The sequence below is a fragment of the Acinonyx jubatus genome, chromosome E1 (genome assembly GCF_027475565.1).
Source record: "Acinonyx jubatus isolate Ajub_Pintada_27869175 chromosome E1, VMU_Ajub_asm_v1.0, whole genome shotgun sequence".
Lineage (NCBI taxonomy): Eukaryota > Metazoa > Chordata > Mammalia > Carnivora > Felidae > Acinonyx > Acinonyx jubatus.
Genome location: NC_069397.1, coordinates 14,519,491 through 14,542,095, shown reverse-complemented (window position 1 = coordinate 14,542,095; position 22,605 = coordinate 14,519,491). Strand labels below are relative to the sequence as shown.

The following is a 22,605-nucleotide window of genomic DNA, read 5'->3' as shown; positions in this document are numbered from 1 at the left end:
GTTCTTTCTCACCATTTCTTTAGATGAATGCTGGCTCATTGATTATGACCTTTCTTCTTTTCTAAAATTAGAGGCATTTGGTGTTAGGAATTTACCCCTAAGCACTGCTTTAACAATGTCAAGCACATTCTGGTGTTACAAGTTTTATTCCATTCAGAGTACTTTCTGGGGTGCCTGGGTGGCTCAGTCATTTAGGCATCCTACTCTTGATTTTGGCTTAGGTCATGGTCTGACCTTTCGTGAGAATGAACCCCAGGTTGGGCTCTGCTGACAGCGCAGAGCCTGCTTGGGATTTTCTCTCTGTGCTTCCCCTGCATGGATGCACACGCACGCTCTCTCTCAAAATAAATAAACTTGAAAAAAAAGTCAAATGGTTTTGTGTACACTTTAAAACAAAACCAAGTAAGTAACATTTCCCTGCCTTATTTTTCTTTGGCCTCTAACTCCTGTCCAAAGGCAGTCTTTTCAAATTTTAAGCTATTTCTTCCATATTTTTCCCCATATTTATTTCCATATTTTTAAATAACATTTATGCTGTTCTTTCTTTATTTTTCAGTGTAGACATTTGTTTACTGACTTCACACTATGGTGAAGTCAGTAACATATAGTTACTGTATTAACATACAGTGTTCTATTATTTTCAGGCGTACAATATAGTGATTTCAGGTGTAAAATATAGTGTACAATTCTATACATTACCCAGTGCTCATCATGATAAGTGTGCTCTTAATCCCCACCTCTTTTATCCATCTTCCCACCCACCACCCTCTGTTTGTTCTCTATAGTTCAGAGTCTGTTTTCCGAGTTGTCCCTTTTTTTCTTTATTTGTTTTGTTTCTTAAATTCCACATATGAGTGAGATGATATTTGTCTTTCTCTGACACACTTATTTTACTTAGCCTTGTACTCTCTAGCTCAATCCATGGTGTTGCAAATGGCAAGATTTTATTTTTTTATGGCTGAATAATGCCACCTTTTCTTTATCCATTCGTCTATGAATGGACACTTGGACTGTTTCCATAATTTGGCTATTGTAAATAATGCTGCAATAGGCATAGGGGTGCATATATCTTTTCGAATTAATGTTTTCATATTCTTTGGGTAAATGTCCAGTAGTGGAAATACAGGATCATATGGGAGTTTTATTCTTTTTTTTTTTTTTTTTTTTAATTTTTAAGTTTTATTTTCTACGTGTTAACATGCTTATTAATGCACTTTATTTTTTTAGGTTTATTTATTTATTTTTTAGAAAGAGAGAGAATTCCAAGCAGGCTCCATGCTGTTGGTGCAGAACTGGACACAGGGCTTGACCCCACAAACTGTGAGATCATGACCTGAGCCAAAATCAAGAGTCAGATGCTTAACCAACTGAGCCCCTCAGGCGCCCCAGATGCAGACTTTAATCTGATAAAGTCTGCCCCTAATCAGACTGTTGATTATTTCCATTTGTAATTGGTTAAATCAGAGAAAAAAATTTAATTAATTTTTAATATATGCCATCAAAAATAAATATTCACTTAATGTGATCGTATCTGTTTTATGATATCAAAACATTTTTTCCTCCCCAAATAAAGATTCTAAGTAAATATGAGATTTCTTCTAATGAAAAAAGTTATGCCTTATCAGCTGTTGAGCTTACAAAACAATACAGGGGATTGCTACCGGCACACTTACTGTAAGAGGAAAGTATGTCCGATGAAAAGGAAATTTAAAATATGACATTAAACTTGTATGAAAAATTTTAGCAACGCCTTTACTTCATTTACTTCTAACTTTTCCATAAATACCAGAAAAGAAATTGGACAGTTTATAATGAAACTTAGAAAAATGTCTTTTTCCATAAAGCAAACTTAACTCATCGTCTTTCCCTGTGTCTCCTTCTTCCAGTCCTCCTCCACTGTGCTAAAGAGCTATTGAGTTCTTCCAGATTTTTGATTAGACAGGTGGTTTCCAAGCCGACTGGGCTTTCTAGGTACATAGTTCCTGCACGGGGTTTTCCAGTCATTTGTCCAGCTTTGGAAATATCTCGGCCTGTTCATGTTCCACATGCTTTGTTCATGGGATGGGTAGAGCTTTGAGAAGCACAGTATCCCCCAGTGTGCACTGCTGAAGAGCATTGTGAGCAGAGTAGATTTTTCACTGATTAAAATACTTTAATAAATAGGGATCCAAAACGAGCCTGGTCACTCTCACTTTAGCTGTTTTTTGCATTGTATTGCTGTTCCAGTGACCTTCCCCATTGATATTATGTGGCTTTGGTCACCTCCCAGCTCTCTCTTCTTGGCACTTGTTCTGGTAGTTCTATTTTTAATATTTTGACCCTCCCAATTGTCTTCCACAGCAGCTGCACCAGCTTTCAATCCTGCCAACAATGCATGCAGATTCCTTTTTTCTCTACGTTCTCACCAACACCTGTTGTTTCTTGTGTTGTTGATTTTAGCCGTTCTGATAGGTGTGAGGTGACATCTCATTGTAATTCTGATTTGCATTTCCCTGATGATGAGTGATGTTGAGCATCTTTTCGTGTCTGTTGGCCATCTGAATGTCTTCTTTGGAAATATGTCTTTTCGTGTTTGTTGCCCATTTTTAATTGGATTATTTGTTTTTCATTATCAGTTAATTTTTTTAATGTTTTTTTAATGTTTTTATTTGTTTTTGAGAGAGACAGAGTGTGAGGAAGAGGGCCAGAGAGAGAGAGGGAGACACAGACTCTAAAGTAGGCTCCATGCTCAGAGCTGTCAGCACAGAGCCTTACATGGGGCTCGAACTTGTGAACCATGAGATCACGACCTTAGCCGAAGTCAGACGCTTAACGGACTGAGCCACCCAGGTGCCCCATCAGTTAATTATTTAACTAAATCTGAAGAGATGATGATCAGTCATGAATATTTGGAAAAGAATTTCTGACACAATTTATGAGAAATATATATGTTTAAGGAAATGTATGGAATAATTTTAAGAGCTTATATAATTTATTAAGTTAATAGTTTTTTTAGCTATTTTAATTATAAACATGTTTAAAAATTTTAAATGGGAGTGCCTGGATGTCTCAGTTGGTTAAGTGTCCAACTTTGGCTCAGGTCATGGTCTCACGGTTTATGAGTTCATCAGGCTCTCTGCTGTCAGCATGGAGCCCACTTTGGATCTTCTGTCTCTCTCCCCTGCACCTCAAAAATAAATATACACATACAAAAATTAAAAATGACTTTTCAGCTGGTCAGTATAAAGGATGCCAAAAGCTGTATATGACTTACCTTATTTAAAGTTTTCCATTATGTATTTCTTTCTCTTTCCCAATTGATTTCACAGTAGGAAATTAAATAGGTGTTTGGTTTTTTGGTTCTTTTTTTTTTTTAATTTAATTTTTTTTTTTTTAAATATACATCCAAATTAGTTAGCATGTAGTAAAACAATGATTTCAGGAGTAGATTCCTTAATGCCCCTTACCCATTTAGCCCATACGCCTCCCACAACCCCTCCAGTAACCCTCAGTTTGTTCTCCATATTTATGAGTCTCTTCTGTTTTGTCCCCCTCCCTGTTTTTATATTATTTTTGTGTCCCTTCCCTTAGGTTCATCTGTTTTGTCTCTTAAAGTCCTCATATGAGTGAAGTCATATGATTTTTGTCTTTCTCTGACTGACTAATTTCACTTAGCATTATACCCTCCAGTTCCATCCACGTAGTTGTAAATGACAAGATTTCTTTTGATTCTTTTTGATTGCTGAGTAATACTCCATTGTATACATACACCACATCTTCTTTATCCATTCATCCATCCATGGACATTTGGGCTCTTTCCATACTGTGGCTATTGTTGATAGTGCTGCTATAAACACGGGGGTGCATGTGTTCCTTCGAAAGAGCACACCTGTATCCCTTGGATAAATGCCTAGTAGTGCAATTGCTGGGTCGTAGGGTAGTTCTATTTTTAGTTTTTTGAGGAACCTCCATACTGTTTTCCAGAGTGGCTGCACCAGCCTGCATTCCCAATAGGTGTTTGTTTTTAACTTAGAGAAATAACTGTTCTGGTTAAAATTAAACTGTTTCTGTTGGTCCTAATAAAGAAAGGTGCTTAGGTGGTTTCTACTAAAGTACACTAATTCACTGTCTAAATTTAAACTTATCAAGCATAATTCTTCAATTTATCATTAATCAAAAATTACTAGTCAAGCTTTTGCTTAAGAAAGATAAATGTGATCCCAGTAATTTTTGTGCTAGAAGCAAACTGCATCCTGTCCTTGTTTTCCTATCTGGGACTCAGTTCTGGTCTTCACCTCAGTGGAGTTAATGGAAAGGAAAGGAAAGTTTGAGATGCTCAGGCCTGCTGCACAATCACAGAACGTTAAGAGATAGAAGGAACTGTTTTAGAGATCAGTTGTGTTAATCATAAGACAGAATGAAAGTGAAGGAGGTGATAAGTGACTTGGCCAAGATTGCAGAGCAAGTTAAAAATTACACAGCAGGTGAGTCGCTTCAACAGATGAGACTCATTATTCCTGATTTCCAGGTGAAGATGCTTTCCACTGTACCCAGACCTTCAAAGATTAACCTTCATATCAAAATTTTTGCCTATTACGAAAATTGTATTTTAGTTAATAGAGTGTGTGAGTTGAATCTATTATAGGAATGTTTCTGTGTGTATATATAATCAGAAGTAGTCTAATTCATGTTAGTATATTTGTCCATTAAAACATGTATAATTTTATTTTTTTTTTTAATTTATGTTGAGAGAAAGAGTGTGCCTGCACGAGTGGGGGGTGCAGAGAGGGGGGAGAGAGAGAATTCCAAGCAGGTTCCATGCTGTCAGCACAGAGCCTGATGTGGGGTCAAACTCATGAACCATGAGATCATGACCTGAGCCAAAATCCTGAGTGGGACACTTAACCAACTGAGCCACCCAGGTGCCCCCAAACTTGTCTAATTTTAAAAATGGAAATATAATTAAGATAATCAGACATCTGTTTTTTATAAACACTAATTTCCTTGCAACTTTTGAATAGATAATATAATTACATGTTTCCAAAGTGAAAAGTACAAAATTATATATTTAGGGAAATCTTACTGCGACCCCTGCTGCCGGCTAATGCCGTGTTTGTATCCACTGCTGACCTGTATAGGTAACCAACTTTAGGAGTTTCTTTTTATCCTTTGGGTGTTTCTTTATGCAAATATATACCAAATAAAAATATTATATATTTTTATTCTGTGCTCCAGTTTGCTTACACAAAAGGTAGGATATTGTGTATATTATCTTACCTTTTTAAAAATTTTCTATTATTAAAAACATTTTTTTAATGTTTATTTATTTTTGAGAGAGAGGGAGAGAGAGCACAAGGAGGGGAGGGGCAGAGAGAGAGAGAGAAACACAGAATCTGAAGCAGGCTCCAAGCTCTGAGCTATCAGTGCCGAGCCTGACACAGGGCTTGAACCTATGAACTGTGGGATCATGACCTGAGCCAAAGTCGGATGCTTAACCAACTGAGCCACCCAGGTGCCCCTTCCCTTTTTTGATCCTGCTTTAAAATTTTTTTTAGCTTAGAGATATTTCCATGTATATACACTTAGAGATCTTCCTTATTTAAAAAACAAAACAAAACAATTAAAGAGTGTTCTGTTGTGTAGCTGTTCCATAGTGTAACCAGCCTTGTTACATTATGGCTTGTTTGCATGCTGTAGCAATGAAAACAGTACTGCAGTGAGTAACTTTGTACATATGTGGGTATATTGACAGAGGTGGTTTGGTTGCCAGAAGTAAGATTGCTTGGATCAGTGGATGTGGTAGGTAGATATGGTAGGATTCCCCTCTGTAGCATGGTAACATCCTGCATTCCCACCAGCAGTGCATGAAAGTACTAGTTTCTTCTCAGCTGTACCAACAGAGTACGTTATCAATCTTTTGAATTTTCACCAGTCTCATAGATGAAAGCTGAGATCTCAGTGTAGTGTTTAATTTGTATTCTCAGCAAGATGAGCATCCTTTTAAATATTTAAGGGCTTTTGATTCTCTGTGAACTGTGTATCCTCCATTTTTCTCTTGGGTTGTTTGTCTTTTTCTTCTCCATTTTTAACAGTTCTTTAAAGAGTAGGGAGATTAGTCCTTTGTCTCTGATATGTGTTATAAAAAGCCTTCTTTACTTGGTTATGGTGGCTTTTTGCCACAAGCAATTTTTTTGTTGCTGTTTTTATGAGGTTAAATTTTCCAGTCTTTTTTAAATGACTTTGGAATTTTGAACCATCATTAGAAAGGTCTTTAGGGGTTCCTAGCTGGCTCAACTGGTAGAGCATGCAACTCTTGATCTTGGGGTTGTGAGTTCAGGCCCCACATTGGGTATGGAGCCTACCTAAAAAAAACCTTTTTTTTTTTTCATTAAAAAAAAAATGAGGAAGGCCTTCCTTACTCCAAAGTTATTAAAGTATTCACCCTTTTTTTTTTTTTTTTTTTTTTTACATATGTTTACTTAGAGAGAGGTCGGCGGCGGGACAGAGAGAGAGAGAGAGAGAGGGAGAGAAAATGCCAAGCAGGCTCTGAGCTGTCAGCACAGAGCCCAGCGTGGGGCTCTGACCCACAAACTGAGATCAGGACCTGAGCTGAAGTTGAACGGTTAACCCACTGAGCCACCCAGGGGCCACCACCAACCTTCTACCTTTTACTATGGCCATTGAATATGTTCAAATGTTACTTAAAAAAAGATTTTTTTTTTTAATGTTTATTTTTGAGAGTGAGAGAGACTGAACACAAGCAGGGGAGGAGCAGAAAGAGAGGGAGAGAGAATCTGAAGCAGGCTCCAGGCTCCAAGCTGTCAGCACGGGAGCAGGATATGGGGCTTGAACTCACTAACCGTGAGATCATCACCTGAGCCCGAAGTCTGACACTTAACTGACTAAGCCACCCACGTGCCCCCATGTTTTATTCTAGTATCTACACAATTACATTTTCTATATTTAAATCATGATTGCCACTTCTGTCTTATAATTGGTTTCTTGATTTGTGGTGTTTTGAGCTTCACTTTTCATGTAATTTGGAATTTATGGGTTTTCTCTGCTCCTTCATTTCACTAAAGATGTAGTCTCTATGTGGGGCGTTTGTGTGTAGAGTATGTATTCATTCTCCTTTATGCTCTGTATGATTTTTAGAAGTGGGAAAATTTGGTTAATTGTGCTTCTTCCAAAAATGGACCCTTCTAGATTTTAATGTTTACCTATACAAAACATAGTAATTTGGTATTTTAAATTGGAGAAGGGGGCACCTGGGTTAAGTTGGTTAAGCGTCTGACTCTTGATTTCTGCTTTGGGTTTGTGAGTTCAAGCTCCACATTGGGCTCGGTGCTGGCAGCGTGGAGCCTGCCTGGGATTCTGTCTGTCCCTCTCTCTGCCTCTCTCTCTCTCTCTCTCTAAAAATGAATAAGTAAACTGAAAAAATAAATAAATAAATTGGAGAAGGAAAGCTGAAGCTTATGTAGGTAAAGTCCTAAAATCTTAAGTTGGAACATCACATTTGTTTCGCAGTAGTAAAGTTCTGTTAAAATGAGCACATTGCTTATCTTCTCAAGCTTTCAGGACAAAACAGTGTTTAGCATCTCTGAAATCTTTGGATGCAGAAGGGTTGAGGGAGAGATCATTGTGCCCAACTTTATCACCTTTGTCCAGATTTCTAATGTTTTTTTATGTTGTATTTAATTGAGTGGTTGCTGTGGACATTTTGTGTTTCAGGGGAAAAGTATTTGAGATAAAGCTGGAGTTGAAAGGGTTGAAAGGTAATTATCGCTTGGGGTCAGGACTATAGAACTAGCTGAAAAACTCCTTTGTCTCAATAGGCCATTCCACTCGCTCTTCTTTTTCTTCAGGGCCTGTTAAAGTGCAGAGGTATGAGGGAAGATTTTGCTGTCCAGGATTATTTGCTATTGAATTTCATTGTAACCAGATCAATAACACTTTGTTACTTGGGCCATGGTGGAAATAGCTTTGTTACAGTGGCTATTGCATTGTGGTGTATTTCACACAAATGGTTTCTAATTGTCTATTGTGAAGGCAAGGAAACTGTTACTAGTGAGGAGGGAAGTAAAGTTAGATTTGTATCCTCCAAGCACTTAACCCAGAACCTGTGACATATCAGGTGAGCTGTGAAATTAATTGACTAAACCCAACTGGGAAATAGGCAGAGGAATTACAAAATGTGCATTGAAATTGTTTGGAACTAGTACCACATTAAGTACAGATACTTAACAGAATTTTCCAAACATGAGAAATAAAACTTCAAACGTAATTCATGTTTCATATAATATTGGATTGGATGATTTTAAACTCCCATATCTATCACTATATATTTTTGTCACTATGTATATTACTACTGCATACCTACAGTGTTTATAACATTATTTTACTTAGACTTAAGTTTCTTATATGATACATAGTTACTAGCATTATTTATTATTGAAAGGTAGAAGTTGGAACTTTTTTCAGCCTTATTCCAATCATATTATGCCAACAGGAATTTTTAACTAATGGGTTGACTTTTTTTTCTTTTTCTGGTTGTTAAGAAGGTACTTGCTAGTAGAAATTGAGTTTTTGTTACTCTGTATATTCTGTGGTTGTTAGCTAATTTTTCTCAGCTGGTGGCTCATTTACCACTATATATTTTTTAAATTTTTTTTAATGTTTATTTATTTGAGAGAGAGCACAAGCATGAATGGGGGAGAGCCACAGAGAGGGGGAGAGAATCCCAAGCAGGCTCCGTGCTGAGTGGAGCCCAGTGTGGGGCTTGATCCCATCACCTGTGAGATCATGACCTAAGCCAAAATCAAGAGTTGGATGCTCAAATGACTGAGCCAACCAGGTGCTCCTGATATATATTTAAAAAGAAAGTTTTTTAAATAATCTCTGTACCCAATGTGGGGCTTGAACTCATGACCCTGAGATTAAGAGTAGCATGCTCCATGGGGCACCTGGGTGGCTCAGTCGGTTAAGCATCTGACTTTGGCTCAGGTCATGATCCCACAGTTCGTGGGTTCGAGCCCCATGTTCGGCTCTGTGCTGACATCTCAGAGCCTGAAGCCTGCTTTGGATTCTGTGTCTCACTCTCTCTCTGACCCTTCTTCCTCACGCTCTCTCTTTCAAAAATAAACATTTTTTTAAAGTTATTGAAAAAGAGTAGCATGCTCCACCAACTAAGTCTGCCAAATGTACCATTATAGTGATAATAAAAATGATTGGTGTAAATGCAAGTAACTTGAGAAGCTAGAGTATTTCTTTCTTTTTCTTTCTTTCTTTTTTCTTTTTTTATTTTTTTTAATGTTTTATTGTTGAGAGAGAGAGAGAGACAGAGTGCAAGCAGGGAGAGGGGTAGAGAAAGAGGGAGACACAGAATACAGGTTCCAGGCTCTGAGCTGTCAGCACAAAGCCCGATGCAGGACTTGAACTCATGAACTGTGAGATCATGACCTGAGCTGAAGTCAGATGCTTAACCGGACTGAACCACCCAGGCGCCCCGCTAGAGTCTTTTAATGTCCTATTTCCCCCTGGTTCAGAGACAGTGGTTAAAGCTAGCACAGAGCAAAAGAGTCTAATAAGAATTAGGACCTTGATTCATCTTAGTGGGATGGTTTCATTTGCAGGTGGCACAAAACAGAAGATTAGCAGTTGATTCTCTGTATTGCTGTTTGGGGGTATAATTTCAGTTTTTAGAAAGATTTTCATTTAGCCGTGGACTAATTTCGGGTTTTGTGGTCAGCAGCTGTGTTGCAGCCCATTAAATTGAAGGGCGATTGTTGCAATTTAGAATGCACCAGGACTCTTGTCATCCATTTGGTTTCAGGACTGTCTCTTGTCTCCTGTGCCAGATTTGCAAGTGTGGGCCAATGCAGGAGTTTAAGATTGCCCTAACAAGATTGGTGACTTAGATGTTTCCGTTATTAGTTATGTTCTATATAACTAGAGTTTGGGCTGCCAGAATAGGTTGCTTACAATTAAAAATTAACTGGATGGTGGTGAAGTGGGTGGATCTGGTCAGACAAACGTGGATCAGGACTGGATTCTGCCTCCTCCTAGCTCTGTGTGACTTTGGGCAAGTCACTTGCCCTCTTTAACCCAGTTTTTTCATCTGTTAAATGAAGATAGTAATAGTGCCTTTGTCATAGTCCTGAAGATTAACCGTGTACCTGGTGCATAGTAAGCTCTCAAAGATTATAGCTATTATTAATATAGCTTAATTGGTGTCTTGTTAAATACACTGTGCTTTATTGAGTCTGAGAATCCAATGAGTGTAATTGACTGTACCAGTAAATTATATACTGATAAGAAATTATAACAATTAGATCGCCTATTGGATTTTATCTGGGATCTGCAGTTTGCCTTTGGGATTGATCACCTTGTCGTTTTGAATCCTGACAAATCCCTTGCTTCCCACCCTTTATACTCTCCTCTGGTTCTCAACCTCATCAAGTTCAAATCAGCCATCCTTTTTAGCTCCCATGGAATTGTTGTGTATCTGCTTCCTTACTAATCTCCCTTAAAATGTAAAAAGTACATTCTGTCAATTTTTTTTTGAAAGAAATATGCTTTGGGGTCACCTGGCTGGCTCAGTTGGTGGACCACGTGACTCTTGATCTTGGGGTCCTGAGTTCAAACCCAAGCTCAAGGCCTAGAGCTTACTTGAAAAAAAGAAAAAGTGGGGTGCCTGGGTGGCTCCATCACTTATGTGTCCAACTTTTGATTTCAGTTCAGGTCATGATCTCACGGTTCAGGGGATTGAGCTCTGTGCTGACAGAGTGGAGCCTGCTTGGGATTCTCTCTTTTCCTCCCTCTTTGCCCTTCCCAAGCTTGTGCACATGCGCTCTCTTTCCCACTCTCTCTCAAAATAAATAAATAAACTTAAAAAGAAAAAAAGGCATTAGGGGCACCTGGGTGGCCCAGTCAGTTAAGCATCCGACTCTTGCTCTTGGTTCAGGTCATGATCTGAGTTTGAGCCCCACATCAGGTTCTGTGCTGATAGCTCGGAGCCCGCTTGGGATTCTGGCTCTCTCTCTGCCCCTTCCCCGCTTGCACTCTCTCCTGCTCTCTCAAAATAAGTAAACTTAAATAAAAAGAAAAAAAAAACCACTTTGATGTGCTAGCATAACTGCTGTAGCTTCTTGTATACTGTAGTTCTGTGTGGCGTCAGATTTAGTACCTGTAAACACACACAAGACATTCATTACACTTTTTAAAAAATGTTTATTTATTTTTTGAGAGAGGGAGAAACAGAGTATGAGCGAGGGAAGGGCAGGGAGAGAGGGAGACACAGAATCCGAAGCAGGCTCCAGGCTCTGAGCGGTCAGCACAGAGCCCAATGCGGGGCTCAAACCCACGAACTGTGAGATCATGACCCGAGCTGAAGTCGGCCGCTTAACCAACTGAGCCACCCAGGCAGGCATCCTTTGGTGTTGGGGATTTTTAATAAGCAAACAAAATTACACAAAATATGAGTGCCTGGGTGGCTCAGTTGGTTAAGGGTCCGGCTCTTGGTTTTGGCTCTGGTCATGATCTGGTGGTTTATGGGTTCAAGCCCCGTGTCAGGCTCCACAGCTGGCAGCGTGGAGCCTGCTTGGAATTCTCTCTCTCCCCCGCCCCCACCTCTGCCCCTTCCCTGCTCATGCTGTCTCTCTCAAAATAAATAAACTTAAAAAAACCCCACAAAATACTGTTGGTTACAGTAAACCAACTAAACTAGAGTCATGGCTGCTGGAGAAACAGCTACCAGAGTACTGGGAGGGACTCAGCTGGTCTTTGTTCAGAAGCTCCCGCTGAACACACATAAAAATCCTAGTCATCCACGTTTAAATGTCTGCCAGTCTAAATTTAGATAATTAAAAAATACATGTATTTCATTTGCAGTTGCTAATAATCTATCAAATCTTCTCTCTCCCAACCCCACTTTTTACCATATGCCTTATACACTCTCCTTTCAAATACCAGTTTGGTATTTAAGTTGTTCACCCCCATTTCCAGTAAGGATAAGAAAAAAATAGAGAAATGCAAAAATATAGCTAGACAACTTACCCAAATATAAAATATTTCCAAATAGTTGAAATAAGAGGGGAAAACATTGGACTCCCTGCTGTCAGCCCAGAGCCCACTTCAGATCCTCTGTCCTCTTCTGTCTCTTTGCCCCTCCCCCATTCATGCGCATGCTCTCTCTCAAAAATAAACATTTTAAAAAAAGGTTTTTTTACATTTATTTTTGAGAGACAGGGCACTAGTGGGGGAGGGGCGCGCGCACACACACACACACACACACACACACACACACACACACACAGGCTTCAAACTCCGAGCTGTCACCACAGAGCCCTACATGGGGCTCAAACTCACAAACTATGAGATCATGACCTGAGCTGAAGTCGGATGCTCAACTGACTGAGCCACCCAGGCACCCTGAAAATGAATTAACATTTTTAAAAATCCCTGGCATGAAAAAAAATAATGCTTTAACTCATATGTTAAAATATCTAAAAAAGTACAACCTAGAATAGGTAAATAGGCAAGTTATATTATTGAAAATTATGGTAAAATACTCAGAAAAAAATTTACATCTTTTAAGTGCAGTTTGGTGGCATTCAGTGCATTCATAGTTGTGCAACTATCGCCACCATCCATCTCCAGAACTTTTTTTTTTTTTAACATTTTATTTTAAGTAATCTCTACACCCAGCATGGGGCCCCATCTCACAACCCTGAGATCAAGAGTCACATGCTCCACTGATGGGACTGACTAGCCAGGCACCCCTACAGAACTTTTTCAGTCATCATCTCAAGCTGAAACTCTAACCATTAAACCATAATCCCCCATTCCCTACTCCTGCCAGTCCCTACTAAACACTGTTGTGTTTTCTGTCACTGTAAGTTGATCACTCTAGTTACCTCATAAAGGTTGGTTATGTTGTGATAGAAATTAAATGTTAAGAGATCAGCATGATCCTATGACCATGTCCTATTCCACAAGATACTGGAAGAAGCAGGCATGATACTGAAGAAGGGACTTGAGATGGGTTTGAAACAGTGGAACTAGGTGGAGTGGAGTTTGTATATTTTTATGGCTCCATCTTTAAATATTTAAATCTTTTGATTCTTTCGAATATATTTCTTGAAGCACATAAGTATAGTTTTATTTTTTCCAGTTACTTAGCCCCAGTAAGTAAAGTTTTATTTTTTCCAGTTATTTTTCCCTACCAATTTAAGAAACAGTTTACTTTAAAATTTCAAAATGTTCCATCACTAGATACATTGTCAAAGAAGGTCAGTTTTCCCATGCAATTTCATATGACACTTGGTAAATTCAGAGATGATGGAAAAACTAAAAAGTATCACAAAAACTCAGTAATCTAGTCTCTTGGGGAACCTGGGTGGCTCAGTCAGTTAAGCATCCAACTCTTGATCTCAGCTCAGGTCTTGATCTCAAGGTCATGAGTTCAAGCCCTGTGTGAAGTCTACTTAAAAAAAAAAAAAAATCTAGGCTCTTTTTTTCTATGTAAGTAAGGTCTCTCAGAACAAAAAGAAATAAAAGGCATCCAGATTGGTAAGGAAGAAATAAAACTTTCCTAAAGACTCCACCAAAAACTGCTAGCATTGATACATGAATTTGGTGAAGTCACAGGATGCAAAATCATTGTACAGAAATCTGTATACACTAATAATGAAGCAGCAGAAAGAGAAATTAAGAAAACAACCCCATTTACAATTGCACCAAAAATAATAAAATACCTAGGATAGACTGAATGAAAGAGGTGAAAGACCCGGATCCTGAAAACTATAAAACCCTGATGAAAGACATTGAAGATGGCACAGAGAAATGCAAAGGCATTCCATGTTCATGGATTAGGAGAACAAATATTGTTAAAATGTCTATACCACCCAAAGCAACCTACAGATTTAATGCAATCCTTGTCGAAATACCAGTAGCAATTTTCATAGAACTAGAACAAATAATCCTCAAATCTGTGTGGAATGTTTACAAAAGACTCTGAATAACTAAAGCAGTCTTGAAAGAGACAAAACTGGAGGTATCATGATTTCAGACTTCAAGTTATACTACAAATTGTAGTAATCAAAACAGTATAGTACTGGCACAAAGATGGACACACAGATCAGTGGAACAGAAAAGAAAACCCACAAATAAACCCATAAGTATGTGATCAATTAATCTTCAACAAAGGAGGAAAGACTATACAATGGGAAAAAGACAGTCTCTCCAACAAATGGTGTTGGGAAAACTGGACCACTTTCTTAAACCATACATGAAAATAAACTCAGAATGGATTAAAGACCTGTTGTGAGACCTGAAGAGAGCATAAGCAGGAATTTCTTTGACATTGGCCATAGCAACATTTTTCTAAATGTGTCTCCTGAGACAAGGGAAATAAAAACAAAAATAAACTGTTAGGACTACAGTTTATAAATAAAAAGCTTTGGCATACTGAAGGAAATAGTCAAGAAAACTAAAAAACAATCTAGGGAATGAGAGAAGATATTTGCAAATGATATACCCAAGAAAGGCGTAGTATCCAAACTATATAAAGAACTGATATGTACAACTCAACAGCCAAAAAACAGGCAGAAGATATAAACAGACATTTCTCTAAAAGAGACGTACAGATGGCCAACACATGAAAAGATGCTCAATATCACTCATCATCAGGGAAATGCAAATCAAAACTACAATGAGGTATCACCTCATACCGTGTCAGAATGGCTAAAACCAACTACACAAGAAACAAGTGTTGGCAAGGATGAGGAGTAAAAGGAACCCTCTTGCCCTGTTGGTGGGAATGCAAACTGGGCAGCTACTGTGGAAAACCTTATGGCGGTTCCCTCAAGAAGTTAAAAATAGAACTACCTTGGGATCCAGTAATAGCACTACTAGGTATTATCCAAAGAAATACAAAAACATTCAGAAGGATACAAGCACCCCTGTGTTTATTGCCGTATTATTTACAGTAGCCAAGTTATAGAAGCAGTCCAAGTGTCCATTGATAGATAAATGGATAAAGAAGATGTGGGGTGTGTGTGTGTGTGTATGCACATATGTACGATGGAATGTTATTCAGCTATGGAAAGATTGAAATCTTGTCATTCACAACGACATGGAGTGAGCTAGAGAGTATAATGCTAAGTGAACTGAGTAGGAGAAAGACAAACACCATATTATATCATTCATGGGTAGAATTTAAGAAAGAAAAATAAAAAAAAGAGAACAAGAAATAGATTCAACCACAGAGAACAAATTGATGGTGACCAGAGAGGAGGTGGAGGGGGGAATGAGTGAAATAGGTAATTGGGATTAAAGAAAAGAAATAAGCAAGGTCTCAATGTTTCTCTCCGTAGGAAGAAGTAAAGAATAAGAAATTGTTTTAACCTTTTTAATTTTATGCTAAATTTATTTTACTCGAATGGCACGGTTAACTCTTCGTTTTGTTATACTAGTTAGGAGAATATTGGCAGAAGGAAATGAAGTCAGGGTGTAATAGGCCCGTTCGAGGTACAGCCTTGGGAAGCCCAGCAGGAATAAGCCTAGTGATTGGAGAAGGCAGAGACAAGGTGGTGGGTGGGGAGCCTTTTCAGCAGCGCTCACCATGTTTGTTTGTAGGACTTTCTAGGAAATCTTTTTGAGCTGTATTTGTGTGAACAGCCTAAATTAGTGCCCGCCACAAAGGCAAAATCAAATTCCATAAATCTATTATTTTTTTTACATTAGGTATATTTTGCAGTTTTAACATTTTTCAACTCCTAAAGCATTTGTAGAAAGGGTGAAGGGCAAATAAATACTCTCGTGGTATGGTATTTCTTATTTTCTGCTTGAGAGACATGTTCGTTTCCCCTCCTTTCCTTTTAATCTTCCTGTTTCCTTGACACACCTGCTTCTGAACCCCATCTCATCTCTCCCTGCTGTGACAGTTCACTAGCACTTCACGGTACCTAAGCCTCTTTCAACTCTTATTTTCCACCAACTGTCGGTTTCAAAATAAGGTGGCTTTGTTTGGGAGGGAAAGGGTAGAATCCTTTCTGAATGTCTCCTTTTCCTTTGAAGCAGGAGCACTTCAGAGACAATTGAACTGCTTTTAGGTTTTTCTTACCACCCAGCTTTTGCTTCTGATAGATCCTGCCGTGAACACAGTTCTGTTGATGACATCGATTTGTTGCTATGGAAATAGCGGTAATGTCACAGATTCAGCCCAGTGACTTGACTTCAGGTTCAGGCAGGAGAAATGGGCAAGGCCTTAGGGGAGAACCTCATTAAAACTGAAAGCTATCAATTATAAACAGGTGAAAGGTGAATGGAGCCAACCTTTCATATAATGAAAACAAAAGTGAACCCCTAGCAAATTGACTGCATGCAGTTGAATGCAACAGCATGAATTCTGACCCATGAGAGTCTTTAACGAAATAAAAAAATTACACTTTCTTGGAGTATTTCTTCTGCTTAAGTTGAAATCTTTTAAGCTGAATTATTTGCACTAAAGTTGTCTTTTTTTGGGTTCCCAGGACACGGGCAGCAGCAGGTAGTTCCTTCTCCGGCCTCAGCAGCCAACCCGCCAGCCAGCAAGCCCCAGCAACAGAATGGGAGCTCAGGGATGGGTAAGCTACTGTGTGAGGACACGTGCTGATTATATGTATCAGGCCTCTGAGTAGTGTTTAGAAATTTAATCTGGGACTAAAGGGAGTTTTCAAAATGTCATTCATGATAGTTGCTTCTTGCAAAGGATAGTTCCAATTCTTACAGTAAAGTATGTGATTGAAAAAATGATTAAAGATAGCCTTTTAAAGATACTTCATATGCCTGTTTTAATCAGAATGATACACTGTTCTCTGTTAATAGTTTATCTGGTGGTTTCTCACATCTTACGTTTTGCACTCTCTTGACTTGTGAATTTACATATCTTTTAAATTTGCACCTTTTAACTATTTGGAATCCACTTAACTGAATTTCGCTTGTCTCTCTCCAAGTTTCCCATTTGAGGCCCTCACGGGTATTTATCTTAATGTGAAGACGGTATCATTTATACCGGTCATAGGTTCTGCTTCTCAGTCTCATGGATGAGAAATCATTTCTTCCTTTAACTCTCTGCAGTAGGTCCTGAGAGGCTATAATGGAATCATTTTGTTTACTTTCTGGCCTTCACTTTAGGAACTACTATTGAGAATGATGATGTGTGGAATTTGGTTGGATTTATTTTTAGAGGTCCTTTTTTTCTGTCACAGTGTCTCATACACCCCCTCCTCTCTTCCTCTCAACTATTAAGTGCTAATTTTAAATGCTGAGATTTTAAGAAAAACAAGGTTAAGGCATCACTAAGGTGGCTGTGAAACTTTCAGGACATGGGACTTCATTGTTCTTTGATGTTTTTATCTATCTTGCAATATCTGTCAATCTACCTTCCATCTAGCTCCCCTGTATACGTGTATCTATTTATACACAACTCTCAAATTATGTTCTGTTGAAGGAGGTAGTGGCATAGATATACTAACATGGTAAATAATGTAAAAGTCACTTCCTTAAGCCTGAAATGCAAATCTTATATTGTTCCTTTCCTTCTCACAGATTTATTTTCCCAGTTGTCTGTCTTTGGCTTATATTAACATTTATTTTTAAAAGTCAGTTAATGCTTTTTAAACACACATCAACTGGGTGGTGAAAGAAAAAAAGACTGGGTGTGTATTGAGGGGAAGCATGTTTTGTATAACTATCTTCTTGATAATATTAGGTATGCATATACACATGCATTCTGCGAAGTTCACTTGCTTCTTTGCATAATCTTGACGCAATTATTACTGTTGTATGTGTAGTTCTCTCTTGACTCCTCAGTTAGAATAGGAAATGTTAAGATCTAGGACAGTCTGTATGGTTTTTATTAAATGCTGCAAATACTGGGGCACCTGAGTGGCTCAGTCAGTTGTGTCTATCTCTTAATTTTGGCTCAGGTCGTGATCCCAGCGTTGTGGGAAGGAGTCCTTCATCGGATTTCAGGCTGAGCGTGCAGCCTGCTTAAGGTTATTTCTCTTCTCACTCCCTGGCTCACGCACATGCTCTCTCTAAAATTAAAAAAAAAAAATTTTTAATGCTACAAATACCTAGAATAATGTCTTACAGGTTGTACAAACTCAGTAAATAAATGCTGAATAATGGTAGGTTTACATCTCTAGCAAAATTCCATTCTAAAGAAATGTTTTGATAGAGAAGATTTGAAGTAATTGGACTAAATTACATTTTCTGAATTTGGAGGTTGAAACTTTATAGAAACTGTGCATATAAAGGAATTCCTGTGTTTATAAGCTTTAATTACCTGTTTTTTTCCAAGTGCACAGTAGCTGCTTAGGCTTGGGTAAAGAGGCAGAAGGGATCTTGGTTCCCAGCCACCTGGTTGTCTTGAACCAAAAACTGATTGTTGCCCTTTGCCCCCAACTAAACCCAGTCACATAGACTTCAGTGTAGACCTTTCAGTCCTATAGACCAGTTGAGAACAGTGAGTTTTCTGAAGATGTTTTGAGGTAAAATATTTGTGATAGGTATTGGTGTCCTTCACCTCAGATGGTTCATCTACTGTGTCCTTCACCTCCTAACCTTTTCTTCCGCTTTTTTTTCTTAATGTTTATTTTTGAGAGAGAGACCGAGCAGAGGTGGGGCGGAAAGAGAGACACACACACAGAATCCAAAGCAACCCCAGGCTGAGCTCTCAGCACAGAGCCCGATGCGGGGCTCAGACTCATGAATGGTGAGATCATGATCTGAGCTGAAGTCGGACACTTAACTGAGTCACCCAGGCGCCCCGCTTCTGTTTTTTTTTTTTCTTATACATGCAGTGACTTGCCGTTGGTTTGACCAGTCAAGGATGTTGGTTGATTTTCTTTCTCTGACCCATTATCTCTCCTGTTGATACAATAAGATAGTTTAAGAAGGATGAGTCTCAGCTCAGTCAGTTGAGCATCCAACTCTTGATTTCGATTCTTGATCTTACAGTTTGTGGGTTTGAGCCCTGTGTCGGGCTCTGCATTGGCAGTGTGGAGCCTTCTTGGGATTGTCTCTCTCTCTCTCTCTCTCTCTCTCTCTCTCTCTCTCTCTCTCCCAAAATAAATTTTTAAAAAAAGTTAAAAAGGACAGGCCTCTGAAAGAGCAGTGTCTGGACTCACTATTGACCTCAGTCATAGCTTAAGTCAGCAAATAAAGTAGTAAGCTTCTGTGTGCCCAGCCTTCATTCTCCATCTCTTTTCTAGCTGCCTGTTTTGGTCTCCAATGTCCATATCTCTTGATTGATAAAAAGGAAAAACTCGTGGCCTCTCATTTTGTATGATTTCATGAGCAACACCTCAGTAATTGAGAGTTGTACAAAACTTACATAAAATTTATGTAGACCAATGATTGCCCTTCTTTGTGTTTGTTTTTAAAGGTTCCACTGCATCTAAGACTTATGGTGCCTCAAAGACATTTGGAAAAGCTGGAGCTACCAACCTAGCAAACACAGGTTCTGGAGGAACACAGGTCAAAGTGGTACCCATCGCCAGCCTCACCCCTTACCAATCCAAGTGAGTTTTTCCATAGAGTACGTTCAGAATGTACTTACAGTATGATGCTAGGGGTTATTATGGGCTCTTGCATTATGTGTATGCGAACTTCAGGGCTATCATACATAAAGTAAGTTTCATCTCTTTTTTTCCCTCCAGAGGGGGAAGAGGGTACAAATTGTGGCAACCATTAACTCTCTTATCATAAAAGAATGGCAAGAATGGGGCTCCTGGGTGGCTTAGTCGGTTAAGCGTCCGGCTTCAGGTCAGGTCATGATCTCACGCTCTGTGAGTTCGAGCCCCACATTGGGCTCTGTGCTGACAGCTCAGAGTCTGGAGCTTGCTTCAGATTCTGTATCTCCTTCTCTGTCTCGCCTCTCCCCGGCTTACTCTTTCTCAAAAATAAATAAATGTTAAAAAAAAAAAAAAAGGCAAGAAAAGCAATCTACTGTAGATTATGGGGTTTCATTAATTTTGAAAGAATTTGATTTGAAAAATATTTAATGCGTTAAAGAATCCATTTATCATCAGGAGTAAAAAATAAATATTTGTTGTAATTCAGAAGACATTTCATCTTCTCATCATATAAATAAGTGACTTTTAGTCTAAAAATTTTTAGTATGATTTAGGTGACTAAAAAAATCTGTACTATTAGTATAACTGCATTACTATACCCTGAATGGATATTTCTTTTTTTTTTAATGTGTATTTATTTTTGAAGGGGAGAGAGAGAGAGAGAGAGAGAGAGAGAGACAGCCAGCTCATGAGCGGGGGAGAGGCAGAGAGAGAGGGAGACACAGAATCCAAAGTGGGCTCCAGGCTCTGAGCTGTCAGCACAGAGCCCGCCCGACACAGGGCTCGAACTCACGAACCATGAGATCATGACCTGAGTCAAAGTCAGACGCTTAACCAACTGAGCCACTCAGGCACCCCTGGATATTTCTTATATATAATTCTTTTCCATTTGATTTTAGCAGTTGAGAATGAGTGAATTCTCTTTTCAGAGTTCTTTCAGCTATGTTTTTATTCATTCTTCAACTCTTTGCAGTGTAGGGGTAAGGAGTAAGGTAACTAATGTGCCCAACTCGTGCCAACCAGGATAGGCACCAAGACTGGATATTGATTGAATCTTGTGCCTCCTTTTTTTAGTGGCCTCTGTCTGAGGTCATACTACTTCGGTGTGTTTTCCTTTGGTAGCTCACCAATACCGTGTTCCATAATTTTGTATTTATATTCAGTGTGTGTTAGAATGGAGACAGAAGTTTGACACTAGTTTTATCAGTTCCCATAATTGAAAATAGTGGCAAAATATAATTGCTGGTATTCTGCATTTTCTAGCTTAGAACCTTTCATTAAGGGGATACCGTTGCCTTGGTGATGCTTTTTGGAGAAGGGAGAGGGTTTATAAATTTACTACTTTGACAGGAGAATGAGTTAGTGTTAAATCATCTCGTATGTTTTACTACTTGCTTATTCTATAAACTGTCAAACCTGTATGTCCTCTTGGGGTTTTAATTAGCTGGATTAAAATACAGCTTATATTGAAAAATGGAATATGCATAAGATAAGAAAGACTATAGGAAGATAATAGGGCACCCTTTTAGACATTTCCCACGTAAGACTGAGCACTAACATAATCTGTTTGGTTTCTAGGTGGACTATCTGTGCTCGAGTTACCAACAAAAGTCAGATCCGTACCTGGAGTAATTCCCGGGGGGAAGGGAAGCTCTTCTCCCTAGAACTGGTTGATGAAAGTGTGAGTATTTGTCAAGTGGGGAAATAGGAGGAGCCTAAGAAACAGAGGGCTCATCTCTGTGCAGGCCTATGAGATGAGGAACAGTAGTAGGCCAAAAATAAACATGATTGTTATTGTGGTTTTTCCTGTCTGTATTCTTTTGCTGGCTCTCTGTGTGCAAAGGGTTAAAGGTCTTAAATAAAATCCTTCGTTTTATTTTACTTTATTGAAAAGCAATTTTTTTTAATTATTGTTTTTAGATAGGCTTCACACCCAACAGGGGCCTGGAATTCATGACCCTGAGATCAAGAGTCACATGCTCGGGGAACCCAGCTGACTCATTCGATGGAGCATGTGACTCTTGATCTCGGTGTAGTGAGTTTGAGCCCCACGTTGGGTGTAGAGATGAGATTACTTAAAAAAAAAAAGCCACGTGCTGTACCAACTGAACCAACCAGGCACTTCTAAAATCCTTGATTTTAAAGGAAAGCATTTGTAGAAATTTATTTGTTTGTTTGTTTGGGGGTGGAGGCAGGTGAGCAAGGGGCTGAGAGAGAGAGAAGCGGGGCTCATGCTCAACCAATGTTGGACTTGAACTCACGAACCGTGAGAACATGACCTGAGCTGAAGTCAGATGCTTAACAATGGAGCCACCCAGGGTGCCCAATAATTAGTTTTTTAAATGTATAAGCAGCCTCATGAGCAGTAGAAAGCAGAGACACTCTGTCTGACTTATTAGCAGGCTAAGTTGAATCCCTGAGAGGTGATGTCTGGTTATGAGCAAAGTGTTGCTTTGGGCCACAGCAGAAGGCATACAGCAGCCACCTTGAAAAGTGAGTGGTTGGGGCGCCTGGGTGGCTCAGTCGGTTAAGCGGCCGACTTCGGCTCAGGTCATGATCTCGCGGTCCATGAGTTTGAGCCCAACGTCAGGCTCTGTGCTGACCACTCAGAGCCTGGAGCCTGTTTGGGATTCTGTGTCTCCCTCTCTCTCTGACCCTCCCCCGTTCATGCTCGCTCGCTCTCTGTCTCAAAAATAAAAAAAATTTTTTTTTTAAAAGAAAAGTGAGTGGTTTTGTGGGAGATGGATTCTGGCTGTGCAAACTCTATACTTAAACAAAACCAAAGCATGATGAAGAGACAAAACATCCAAGTTGTGGAATCTCTTGACAGTCTCGTTAGCTGTTTGTTAGTTTTATTTATAATTCCTAGTATGTACTTCACACATTGTTTTGAAGCTGCTGCCTATTTCCTATTGGTTCAAACTTCTGCAAGGGCGGGGGAAAAATTGGTGGTTTGTTTTGGGTTTTTAGTTTTTGGAAGATGGAGTGATATCCCAAATGTATT

The 22,605-nt window shown here is 39.0% G+C and overlaps 1 protein-coding gene across 2 annotated transcripts in view; it reads left to right on the top strand.

The window, feature by feature from the left end:
• The window catches only part of RPA1 (replication protein A1), a 70,766-nt gene that overhangs the window by 33,466 nt on the left and 14,695 nt on the right, over positions 1–22,605 (top strand). For both annotated transcript variants that reach the window (XM_015081379.3, XM_053212350.1), the window contains exons 6-8: positions 16,512–16,604; positions 19,412–19,547; positions 21,180–21,282. In XM_015081379.3, coding sequence (XP_014936865.1) covers positions 16,512–16,604; positions 19,412–19,547; positions 21,180–21,282 — 332 coding nt within the window. The remainder of the gene's footprint in view (positions 1–16,511; positions 16,605–19,411; positions 19,548–21,179; positions 21,283–22,605) is intronic.